The 12,780-nt window shown below is 38.8% G+C and overlaps 2 protein-coding genes across 2 annotated transcripts in view; one reads left to right on the plus strand and one right to left on the minus strand.

The window, feature by feature from the left end:
* The first annotated feature begins 1,957 nt into the window (after positions 1–1,957).
* On the plus strand, positions 1,958–4,274 carry mesd (mesoderm development LRP chaperone). The gene is made up of 3 exons (XM_088296602.1): positions 1,958–2,141; positions 3,192–3,424; positions 3,595–4,274. The coding sequence occupies exons 1-3, from the start codon at positions 1,989–1,991 to the stop codon at positions 3,860–3,862; spliced, it is 654 nt and encodes a 217-aa protein (XP_088152728.1). The 5' UTR covers positions 1,958–1,988; the 3' UTR covers positions 3,863–4,274.
* A 3,480-nt stretch (positions 4,275–7,754) lies between these two features.
* Positions 7,755–12,780, minus strand: part of cemip (cell migration inducing hyaluronidase 1) — a 105,572-nt gene continuing 100,546 nt past the window's right edge. Inside the window, exons 26-29 of the mRNA XM_088296527.1 lie at positions 11,959–12,045; positions 10,086–10,243; positions 9,747–9,847; positions 7,755–8,949 (exon numbers count right to left, since the gene is read on the minus strand). Of these exons, the coding sequence (XP_088152653.1) occupies positions 8,822–8,949; positions 9,747–9,847; positions 10,086–10,243; positions 11,959–12,045 (474 nt within the window). The 3' untranslated portion in view covers positions 7,755–8,821. The remainder of the gene's footprint in view (positions 8,950–9,746; positions 9,848–10,085; positions 10,244–11,958; positions 12,046–12,780) is intronic.

Consider the following 12,780-nt stretch of genomic DNA (forward strand, 5'->3'; position numbering starts at 1 on the left):
ACCATATTTTGAAACAAATTCAACACGACCCCAGATGTCCGATCCACCTCATCTGCATCCTCCTGATGCCGAGGAGAAGTCACCCTCCTGGATGAGGAGCATTTCAATCGCTTGACATAGGAAACTCCTTCCTTATATCCATTTTCTTGTTCAACTTGTGACCACAGGTGTGGAAAGTAGATGCTTGATGTGAGCTTTGCATTGTGGCTCAAGTTCCTTCTTCACCATGACAGACTGAGTCTGCTTCACTGTAGATGCAGCATCAAGCCAACAGTTGATCTGTCACTCCATTCTTACCTTACTCTTTGACAAGACCCCAAAATCATTTTTAAATAATTTTACAAAGGATATGAAAAGTCTACACACCCCGTCATTAAAAAAAACAAAAAAACAAAAAAAAAACCCCAAGATAAATCATTTCAAAACCTTTTCCACCATTAATGTGATCAATAACATCTTCAACTCCACTTTTCTTCCTTTTAATGAGTTTGCAACCCAGTGTACAGTACACCCTCTTATAACTGGGGATTTGGCTGTGCTCAGAAAAAAACTAACACATTAAAACTAAAGCTAAATTGGAGTCAGCACATACCTGCTATAATTTAAACGGCCTCTGATTTCCCAAAAATACATTTCAGTTGTTGTAAAATACTTTTTTTTTAAGTTTTTTTTTTTTTTTGCTTTTTAATGGAAACAGAAACAACTAAAAGTTGCTAAAACTGATTATCATTCGGAACTGTACAATGACATGCACCTTGTCTAAACGCACTGTTCTGGCTGAAGAAACACGTCCCAAAGCATGATGCTGCCACCACCATGATTCACTGTAGGAATGGTGTTCTTTTGGTGAGGAGCAATAGTGTGTTTGCGCCAAACATTAGAATTATGTCGAAAATATTTAGCCTTGTTATCATCAGCCCATAAGACTTAAGATTTTCCCTAATGTGTTTGGGAGATTTATTTTGATTGTATTTAATTTAGTCACATAAATGTTTCAATAATAATAATAAAAATGATAATAATAATAATTAATAATGTGGCATGGATTGGAAGACCACCTGCATGGCAGGAAAGAGATATCAACATATACATGTTTTGTATTATTATTATTATTATTATCACGAATAAAAACATCACCACTGTAATAAAATATAATATGAGACTTTGCTTTCAAATGTTCTATATTTTGCACTATTTGTACTTTTTATGTAATTTATATATGCACCAACCCTATATTTGAGCGGGGGGGTGCATATATATATATATATATATATATATATATATATATATATATATATATATATATATATATATGATTAAAGCATGAACTTAGGTGATTAATCCAACATTTTTTAACTCAGTTAAATATTTTGACTCGATTAACTCACTTCATACATAATTTGCATACTTAGCAAATATTGTGCCATATTAGCTGTACATCTTTAGCAAGTCTCAGAACAAAACACCGTGCTCACGTTACCACTGGGCCTTGCAAACCAACACTGCTGGAGTGTGGCGCTTGTTGGCAGTTTTGAGAAATGTTTCGACGAAAAATGCCTGTAAAGATGTCTCCATTTAGATTGTATTGAAGAATCAAAGAAAGCTATAATAACAGTCTTTGAATGATTCCGATTCTGATTCTAAATATACTTCATATTTGGTGATTTTCGAATCAATTCCAAGATATTATTCAAGTAAATATCAGTTCCAAGCGTCACAAAAATATAGTATTTGAAAAATGTGATTAATCGCAATTAATCATGGATTTTTTGTGATTAATTAGTTAAAAAATTAATCACTTGACAGCACTAATATATATACATTGTGATTTCACGTTCTGTTTTCTTCACAAAAAAAAGCATGGTTTCTTAAATTTTGAAAATCCCTCAACGAAAATTAGGTTTCCGTCTTGTTTTACCTCTGAGACGTACCCTTCGGTCTTATGACATAGAAAGGCACCAGCCAATCAGATTGGAGCATCTGTAAACATGGCTGACTTTCGGTGGAAATGTGTAGCGCTCCTCTTTTGTACTTGTTTGCTTTCTTCTTTGGCGACTGACAGTATAGATAAGCCCAAGAAAAAAAAGGACATAAGAGACTACAATGATGCAGATATGGCTCGCCTTCTTGAACAGTGGGAGGTACCGTAATATTTTGCTTTTCATTCAGTCGCTCATAGGCGAGCCAGCCATGAGCTGTCCTACGTCATGTATCCAACTATCCAAATAACCACTTCTTCGCGGTTTTAACACAATAACATTGTCCTCAAATTTACCCAAGAGTGTGATTTCGCTGCTGTTGTATCGACTGTCACAAGACTGCTTTGCCATTTTCAAGTATCGGTGCGATGGTGCTTCTTTCATTTATATCAATGGCTTTACGTTGTGTGTTAGCAATCTTCGTACGTCCACATGGCTTCTCCCGCAAGTATGAAAGCGCCCCCCCCCCAAAAAAAAACTGCATAATTGGTCCAAACTAATGGCCATCTCACTGAGCTGTTAGATTATAAAAGCAAACATAGCAACATGACATGGTCAGATTTCTCTGATAAATAAACGTGTATCAGCCCGAGGACAACAATGTTTAAAACAATAATGACTGCTTTCATCAATTATTAACCAATTTTAACGCATTTGATTATTGCGGTATTTCAAGAGAGATATGTGACTCAAAAGAGTTCTAAAGATTTCAATCAACTTGCAGATGAGAAGCATGAAACAATCCGAAGAAAAATAAACAAACAATTTAAGTGTTTAAAATGCTGAGACATTTCTTGGCACACAAACTGACAAACATGAACTGACCATTTCACTCCTGATGTTTGGAATGATTCCTTGTGTCAATTTTATGTTGTTGTCCAGTCAATGGAACCTGTACAGCATTGTCAGCCTTAGAGTTTGCATCATCTGTCACATAAATATACAGAATATATGTGTATATGTGTATAATAATTAAGTAATTTTTTCATCATACCTGTGGTTGTTTTTTAACAACGTCAAACTAGAAAATCTATTTGCTGGAGTAATGAAACCCTGGTATTCTGTTTTTGAGTTTAGTGTAAATGAAATCAAATAAATGTATCCCTTACAAAGTCGCTGCTAAATGTCATACACATGAATACATAAGTGAGTCATAGTATGACAGCGTTTTGCATTTGTTTGTGTGCTACCTTTCTCCTCTCATGTCCACAGAAAGATGACGACATTGAGGAAGGTGATCTTCCAGAGCACAGACGAGCTCCTCCTCCCATCGACTTCTCCAAAATCGATCAGTCCAAACCAGAAGACCTGCTGAAGATGTCCAAGAAGGGTCGCACACTGATGGTCTTTGCTACAGTGTCAGGGGAACCCAATGAGAAGGAGACGGAGGAGATCACAGGCCTGTGGCAGGGCAGTCTCTTCAATGCAAACTATGACATTCAAAGGTATGAAAAGCATTTGGACAGTCCCGCCATGTTTGACGTTTTATCCTTTTGTACCACCAGAATGAATTTTATAAGCTTTCTGTCTTCCTCTTCTATACTGGAAGGTTTCTCTTTTATTTTTGCTTTTTTTAAATACAACAGTACACTTGTCGTCTGTGTCCCCCCTACAGATTTGTAGTGGGCTCCAACAGGGTGATCTTTATGTTGCGAGATGGCAGCTTAGCCTGGGAAGTCAAAGATTTCCTGCTGACCCAAGAGCGCTGCTTGGATGTCACTGTAGAAGGGCAAGTGTTCCCTGGGAAGGCTGCCAAGGATGACGGCAGCAAGCACAAGCAGGAGAATGAGGTGAATGCCAAGAAGAAGAGCAAAAAAAAGATGGAGGGCACAAAGGTAGATTTGGAAGGTAACAGAGCCGGCCTTGAGAAACAGGAGCTATGATGGCGTGATGGAGTTCTCTTTTAAGTTGTCTGAGAGGCTGTAGGACCACAGGAACAGGTTGCTGTTCAAGGTCATTTATCAATGAACTAATTAATAAATCATTTCTGGGTTGATTCCCTTGGCTGCTGAGCCCTCCCATGTGTTTTGTTGATCAATATGTACTGTGTTCTAAATTTGCTCTCCGTCTGATTACATCCCAAGGGTAGTCGGTACTCTCGAAAAGCAGTGTTGTTATGCGTTTGTTAAATTGTCCTTAACATAGGTACATGTCATTTATTTGACCTACAGCTCACTCCAAGTGTTTCGAGGAATTCATGTCCAGATGCACTTCAAGCTGTTAAAAAAAAAAAACAGCTTGTACATTCTTCTTGATTTTCACTCAATATGGAAATAAATGTTTTATACAAAGGTTTTGACAAAACAAAAGCTTTCTGTTCACTTTTCATTACATACACTGATTATGTGTATTTTTTGTTGTTTGTTTCTTCCTCCGTTTGCCTCACTTTTTGTGTGTGTGTGTGTGGGGGGGGGGGCGGGGGGTTCAAGCTATCGGTCATTGATGCCATCTGCATTTGCACCTCACTTGTTTGGGTTGGTTCATCCACAACAGTGATGCCGGCATCTTTTTGGCTAAGAGTACACCCCAGGTAGTATATGTACAAGAGCCTCTTAAGATAAGTAAGGCGAGAGGACCAAATAGGGTGGGAGACTCCTTCCATTGCTAATTATGGCGAATATAAGGTGAAGTGACTCACTAACGGATACACTAACAGCTGTCCGGAAACTGCAGTTGTGTTCTGCCACCAACTGTGGCAGCCATTTTCAGTCATGTCATGTACACTGATGATTAGAACTTTATATCCTCTTGTTGGTTGATTGGGACTTCAGTCATCCAAACCCGCGAAAACGACTGATTACTGTTGTTTAGCGTTGCATTTGTGATAAGTGGTAAAATCTGGACATATTCCTCATGGGAATCAACAACCTTCAGACCAAAAAACAAACAAAAAAAAACTAGCCGCGGCCAGTTTGCTCTCAAGACAGGACCCGCCACAGGAGTATGAAACGTCAGCAGCTGTGTGTCTATGTCTATACATGAATGTTTTCAAGGAATGTCCATCCATTCATTTTCCCGCCTGAACTAAATTGGATTTTATTTAGGTAGGAGACACATTACAATAGTAATTCGGCTGTGTAGAATCTAATTTGGTTTGAAAAATAATCGCGGAATGGTTGATTGGTGTATATTCATGCTGACTTTTTCTAAGTATTAGATTCGTATTTCAAGATCAGATCCTCTAAAGCTACGATTTATACGTAGGGTGCTAAGTTCTAATACGTAGTTCACTCCAGTGAGCGTATTTGATTTTGGGCTGTCCTCTACTGCCATCGTGTGGACAAAAGGAATACAATATACATTATGCGTCTCGAACAGGAGTCTCTAACTCCGGGCTGTGAGCACCTATCCAGACGTTTTTTTAGATAACCGTAACCATGTTCCAGCAGACCTGATTCAAAAAATCAGGCTCGTTATCAGGTTTATGCGAAGCTTGCTGATGAGCTGCTCATTTGAATCAAGTGTGTTGGAACAAGCCTACAAATAAAACGGACAGGAGAGAGTGATTCGGAATTTGGTTTAGTTTAGGGCCCTACAGGAGTGTGAACATGAGTTAGTTGTGGAGAATGGAAACCTAATATTTGGTGACACATTTATAAGCATACAATTTTTAAATGCATGGGAAGATGAAAAATACAGTTAAAAACGTAATTTCAATTCAACTTCATTTTGCAAGCCAGATGGTCACATAAGATGACAGTGATCTAACCAGTGTGGCAGGTTAGGTTTGTTCACAAAGTCTGAACATCTATTCTATAAAAACTCATTATTTTAGTTTCAAGTCTTTGAAAAGCAAGAGAGTAATGAGCCTACCTGAGACGGTTGCAGGTGTACGTTACTTTTAATGGTTGCGGATAGATTACTGCTATTCATGGGGAAAAAAATAAAAACAAATTTTCAAACTGTTATCCGACCTAAATAGTTGGATCTGTAAAATGCCTGCCCACCCATCAGTTTAAAAAAATCATTAATCTGCTTGTTTGATCATGACTTGACAGCTCAACCAAGACTGGACTGTACACTGTCTGAAATTTTACCATGCCAAAGCCAAAAAATAACCAGTGCTGTATGAAATTTTGTTGAATGCACAGATAAGCATTGTTTAACGTGCTTAGCTTCTGCTAACCAGCACAATCTTGTTTGCTCTATCAAGTTGTTGACGCGGTGTGGTTGGGGGGAAATTGTGTTCATGGTATGTCTGCTGCATGCATCACATGCATAGCTCTGTTGCACAAATTAACAAGTGCATAAAGAGTTTTGCAAGAAGTGCTGCCTACATGAGTGAAAATTATTTTTATTGTGTCCCCCCCCCACAGTGAAAAACAGCAGCGGTCTTGGGTTCGATCCTGGCATCGGCCTTCCTGAGTGGAGTTTGCATGTTCTCCCCGTGCCTGCGTGGGTTTCCTCCGGGTACTCCGGGTTTCCTCCCACATTCCAAAAGCCTGCATGGCAGGTCGATCGAACACTCCAAATTGCCCCTAGGTATGAGTGTGAGCGCGAATGGTTGTTCGTCTCTGTGCAATTGGCTGGCAACCAGTTCAGGGTGTCCCCCGCCTACTGCACGAAGATAGCTGGAATAGGCTCCAGCACCCCCCCCCCCCCCCGCAACCCTTGTGAGGAGAAGCGGTACAGATAATGGATGGATGGATTTTTTCCCCCCTCATCCCACTTAAACACACACGCGCACACGCCCACACACACCCACACACACACACGTCTCAAGTAGGAGCCACTCGCCTTGTCGCAACACCCTAGCTTTGGACATGATAGCTGAAGCCATATTCGCGGAATTTGTTTCACAGTGGAGCGAATGGGCAGACTGAACTGTCACTCATTTTCAATAGACAGGACTACCCCCTCAAAACAGGGTATGCTTCGGCAGACTTAAAAAAATGGGGCATTTAAGTGAGTTGTAATTTTTAATCCATGAGGTATTTTGACCAAAGCATGTCACAGACATATTAAGACACATGAACACTGTCTTCAAGTGAATCTACTGAGAAGTGTGAATACTAAATTGCAAGTTCAGTGATGTCCTGTAAATTTGCAATATGTTGGTTTTTAAATGTTTCACCAGTAAAACATCTCTTGTCAGCATTGTTTATTTCTGTACAAAAGTCTCGACAGACAAACATGAACTTTTTCAGTTTACAAGCTCAAATCACTTATACAACACATCCATTTTGTTTACAGTGAAATATTCACATGCACGTTTGCAGAAGGTTGAAAGATGGATCGATTATCTCTACACTTGGTTTAGCCACAGGACAGTAACAACCATACAGCTCGGATGACCTTATTCGCAGATTTGGATTAGTGGATGGAGTCTGTACAATAAATAAGTATAAAATATATGTCGTATCTGTGGATTTCTAAAAACACATCCAACATACAAAACATTGAATTACTCCTCCGCCATCCGAAAAAGACCAGCTATTTCGGCAAAGAGAGGGGTCCAGATTGGAACAAATGTTTCTGTAGGACTTTTAAATAAGAAAATTACACCCATAAAAACTCATTTGGCATTTAGTGGATCATTTTGTTTTGGGTTGCTGATTGAACACTAAAGTTACAGACAGATGGATCACAAATACCAGTTACAAGAACAATACACAACCCGGGGTATAATTTATGTTTCTTTTTTTCTCTCAGTAATTAAGTTCAACATGGACTATTTAGCACCCTCGTACCACAGAATAACAAACAAAAGATTACTTTCATGGAGGGATACAGATGATACATGTTTGATAACCAGGACCCGATTATATTATGTAAGTGGTCTTGCATTCCAATATTCTAAATGTCAGTCAAGGCAGAAAAGCACAGAAATCTGTATTTTTTTTTTATCAATTATTATGACAATTTTTTGCTTGTAATACTTATTATAAGAATGTACTTTAAGAAAATACTTCAGTTTGTTTGTAGTGTGTTAATGACAAATACAGCGTGCTCCAGTATTATCAAATGTTACTAATTAAAAAAAAAAAAGCAGTATGTTGTTTCCCAGGTTGAAAAGGTGTCTGGCTGACATCATAGAAATCCACGAAGAGTTGCAAACAAGAAACAATAGCGACCAAAACGCAAACCCAGGAGAAGTAAGTGCTTTTTAACGAAAAGTATGTCACATGCGCATCATCTAAAATAGATGCATGTTGTCTTTCTCCATAGGCAGGCTAATATTTAGCTTGACAAAAATAAATGAACTTTCAACACTTAAACTATCTGAAAAGCGTGGCCACTTCAATGCCAATGAACCTGTAATCTGACCAACTTTTTAAGATTTCTCATTTATTTCCGCACTGCTAAATTGCTTTTAACTTGTACCTGCATGTGTCCTCTGACCATAACTGTCCTCATGTACACGTTAGGCAGAATGCACATTCATTGCAGGATGAATATTACGGGATATGAGGTGATTAATCAACTCATGTTTACACAAGACGAGCGTATTGTTACAACTCACATGTTGCAACAGCAGGACTCAATACAAGGCTAATGATATCGTGACTAATGTGCTCATGACAGAACATATAAGTGCTGCATCACAAACTTGCCCATTAATGTATGAAAAGTCCACCATAATTGTGCAGGAGCAGAACTAAAAAGCACTCTGTATTTGAGTTTAAGCCGTCTGCTAATGAGGTGCTCTTAGATTCATCATGGACAACATTTCTCATTCTTAACACACCTAAACACACAATTCCTTTTCAAAAACACACCATGTGGACCTGGACCGCAGAAGACTGCAGTCAATGTATAGTGTATTATAGGAGTAGGTGAGATTTTTGTTGTTGTTGTCATTATATTCCAGCCACATAGCCTCTGTGTATTCTGTGAGTTGCTCATAGCTTCAACTTGTGGACCACGGGTATTGGCAGGACCTGGTGGATCTTGGCTCTGTCCGGGTCCACTTCCAATCGAATCCAGTCAGGGTGGAATGAGCCCTTGAAGCCCACAAATGCCAATTTATCTGCCGAAAGAAAACATCGGATAGGATGTGAGGATTGTTGTCTCGAAGCAAGCCTCTTCTGCATTGGAATTTGTGTCAACTCTAGTTTATGTGTGTGAAGCTTTTTAGAGAGGTGTGAAACCGCACATAAATCTGTTCGGTTTGGGATTTTTTTTTTTTGCCCAACTTTTTTTGGTAATATTTATCTTTTTTCATCTCCAAAACTAGTACAAAATTTTGGTGCGCACACATTGTAAATCTCTTTTTTGCCCCGCGGCCGCGATCTTGGTACCATTCCAGCCTCGACCTTCCGACCCCCAAAAAAAAAAAAAAAGAAAAGGGTCTGTCTGCAACAAAAAAATACTCAATAGAAATCATTAAAAGAAAAAAAAATCTGCAAATTTACTGGTTAACGCTGATGTGTGATGTGAGTAACTGACAATATTTGCAAAGTTTCCAATTGAGGGGGCAAAATGTCACCATTTTGAGGCCGTCCAGAGCCCTGCTCTGTTTTGCTCATTTGAAGTTTTGTTGTTTTTCTTAATGTGTGAGGACTGTCTTGAAATTACATATTCTGAATTGGTGCAAAATACTGCAAATAATATGTACCTGACTTGAATAATTATGTTTATTTGTCACTTAGTATAAAACCACTTATGGACAGTTGCTGTGCTTTACTAATATTTCAAAAAGCTCGTGTTTGAAGTTTTTGTTTGTCAAAGGTCAACTAACTGTATATTAGCAGACTGTTATTTTGGTGAACATTCAGGTCAAACCACTTTTTAAATTGAAGGAAATATTTTGTTGTTGAAAATTACCTTTCAGTGGCTTGCCTGAGTCCGCTCCAAGTCGCTCCAGTGCTTTGGTCCATGGACCTCTGGTTACCAGCCGGCCTTTTGATGTCAGGAGAACAACAGAACTGGAGAAAGAATGGGACACATGCAGTATTGAATTAATAATAATAATGGAGAAAAAAAAATCGTGGCTCAAGTCACTCAAACGTTTCACAAAGTTGTCGAAGTAAAATATTCACGCCAGTTCTCAATTTTTAGTGAATCAAAAATGATATTGATTTCATTATACAATACAATACAACTTTATTTATGAATCCAATATTTCTGTATTCTGTAGCTGGGGTCGTTACAAAGTGATCTTACCCATCTCTCAGGCCGCTGATGTAGTTGTTTATCTGCGCAGGCACACCTTGAAGGATCGAGTTCCTGAAGCCTTTGCTGTCCACCACCTTCCCATCATGCCCGTCGATTACAGTTAGCTGCACGCCATCCTCTGGTTGATACAATTTTCGGCCATTCACCTGTCATTGGCAGTCAATCACAAAACTCTTATGTGCTACTACACACCGTGCAGCATCATTTAATCTTACACGTAAAAACAATATTTGTTAATAAAACAGAAGGTATTTTAGTCAGAGAACAAGGAACAAGTCTGAGCAGGTGGGAGGCAAATGTGACCTGCCTAAACGCTTATCTGCTTGAATGCTTAATGTATGAAGGGTAACTACACTTGATCTACACAGTGAAGTCATTGAAGTTACAAGAGTGTTTTTTTTATACCTAGTTGAGAAATTAAAAAAATAACCAAAACATTTTTTTAAGGTCCAACAGTGCTAAGCCTCCATAGATGTTGATCTTTTTCACTCAGATGCTATTGGTATGGTACCAATTTTTTTTCACATTGCCGCTGTCAAACAGTTCAAGATAGAAAAATAATAAATAATAAAAAGCCACCGTCTGCCACCTGAGACTTGACACAACTTTAGCGTAGCTAGATAGCAATATAACCAGTTGGGGTTCGTGTACGTATACATGCTCTTGTCCGCTTCAGCCTGTGTAAGAGATCGGCACAGTATATTTGATTTTGTGGAGGTGATCACATGAACTCAGGTTTGATTTCAATAAATCCAGACTATTGTCCAGAACGCTATTATAATTTCACAGGTTGAAGTGGACAAGACTAGTAATGTGCATTTGCATATATGTGGCGATTGGTCGCTGTTTTAGACAACAGAACTGACAAAGCAAGCAATATTACAATGCTTGACTCCCTGCTGTGAAGTCGACGGTGAGACCGAAAAAAATAACAAGCCGATTTCCAAAAGGGGGCGTGAATCTTATCGTAAATCTCATCACAAAAAGCCCTTAGATCACTTCAGAGTCTTTTAGGGCGGAGAATTTTAGTAAATCATCATGCAAATCTATTATATAAGTGCCAAAGTTAATGTCAATAAACTGTCCCTTTAATGTTGAATTCATTTACGGGGTACACTTTGTTGAACAATTAAAGTTAGGGCCCAATTCAGGAACGACCCAAACTATGAGGTGCACAAGTCATTAACCATTGTCAAATGGATGGACAGGTTTCCTTTATGGGAGATTTCTTGTTCTGGTCAGATTTACACATGTCACGATTCTAGGACACCTTTTTTTTTTAATTGAATTGTTTCGGTACACAACTGAACATGTCTGCTGTTTGAAGTAAAAAAAAAAATGAAATGCGGCTCTATTATTTATTTCTCTTTTATTGTCCTGCATTTAATTTGGTCATTCATCCATCCATACATTTTTTTTTTACTGGTCATCTAGGTAAAAGTTATCTGTTAATCTGTAGCTTATGTCAGCTGGCTTTGGACAAGAGTCAGTCACAGGACATGTGTTTAAAGCTGGTTGTTCACCAGGGAAGGGAAATCAAATTGGGAACTTTGCTCCCACTGTAAAAAAAATCCCCAACTGGTGTCGGGAGCTGTCTTTTCTTGTTGCCCCGTGTTGTACTTTCACCGCATTAAAACCAGTTGTCATACACATAACAAGGTTTAGTACTCGAGCCTCTTGGTGCCTTGCTCAATGGCAATGCGAAGTTGGAACATAATACTGTTTACACGGCTCAAGACCTACTGCCATCTGGATTGTAAGTCAAGACTAACACTCGTAACATTGCAGTGTATGCACATCTTAAATCAGAGCAGTGATGGTGCTCTCCAACAAGAGGGATTGGCGGAAAAAAATGATTTACCTCAGTAAAGGCGAAGTCCTCCTTGATGTGGAAGAAGCGAGTGTTATAGGACTCGAGTTTGACTTCCAGTAAGTGCTCTGGCGAGTGCTGAAACAAACAAAAGGAAATCTTATGAAACCTTTTAGACACTTGAGAGAGATGCTTTCGCCACAATAACAGAACAGATAACAAGAGTGGAGATCAGTCCTACTTTGAAAAAAAAAAACTCACCACTTCAATCAAGATGAAGTAATCAAATTATATCACTGTTGGTTCCGTAAAATTAGTGCACATACAGTATTTGCCTCTTGATGAAGATAATTTATGATATTGTCTTTTTCTTAGTTTTTATGTTCAATGTGAATTTTCACTTTGATTGAAACAAATAAAAGCACTGGTGTGCTGGCACAGAATCGGAAAGTTTAGTCGGAGTTACGATAGGTGAGGGGTCTCCAATCCTGCGTCACAAGGTTTTCTGCGACGAACAGGATTGAATACCCTGCCTGGATCAAGAGTCACCAAATCCTTCATGGCTTCCATTTCTCCCTACTGCAACAGACCTGATTCAAATGATCAGCTCGTCAGCAAGCTCTTCAGAAGCCTGATAACGATCCTGATCATTTGAATCAGGTGTGTTGCAGGAGGCAGAGATGGAAAACAGGCATGATAGGTGCCCTCCAAGACCGGAGTTGGTGACCCTTGATCTAGAGGACAAACTCAAACCAGGTTAAAGCTAAACCTGAGTTTGCTGAATCACATGCAGCAACCAAACATCGGTCATGATCAAACTCCCCAAAATATCACCACAAGCTGAGCATTTTGTTATTATTTGTGCATGAATTT

Source organism: Idiotropiscis lumnitzeri, chromosome 5 (assembly GCF_059441095.1).
Source record: "Idiotropiscis lumnitzeri isolate Australia: NSW breed Sydney's pygmy pipehorse chromosome 5, RoL_Ilum_1.0, whole genome shotgun sequence".
Classification (NCBI taxonomy): Eukaryota; Metazoa; Chordata; class Actinopteri; order Syngnathiformes; family Syngnathidae; genus Idiotropiscis; species Idiotropiscis lumnitzeri.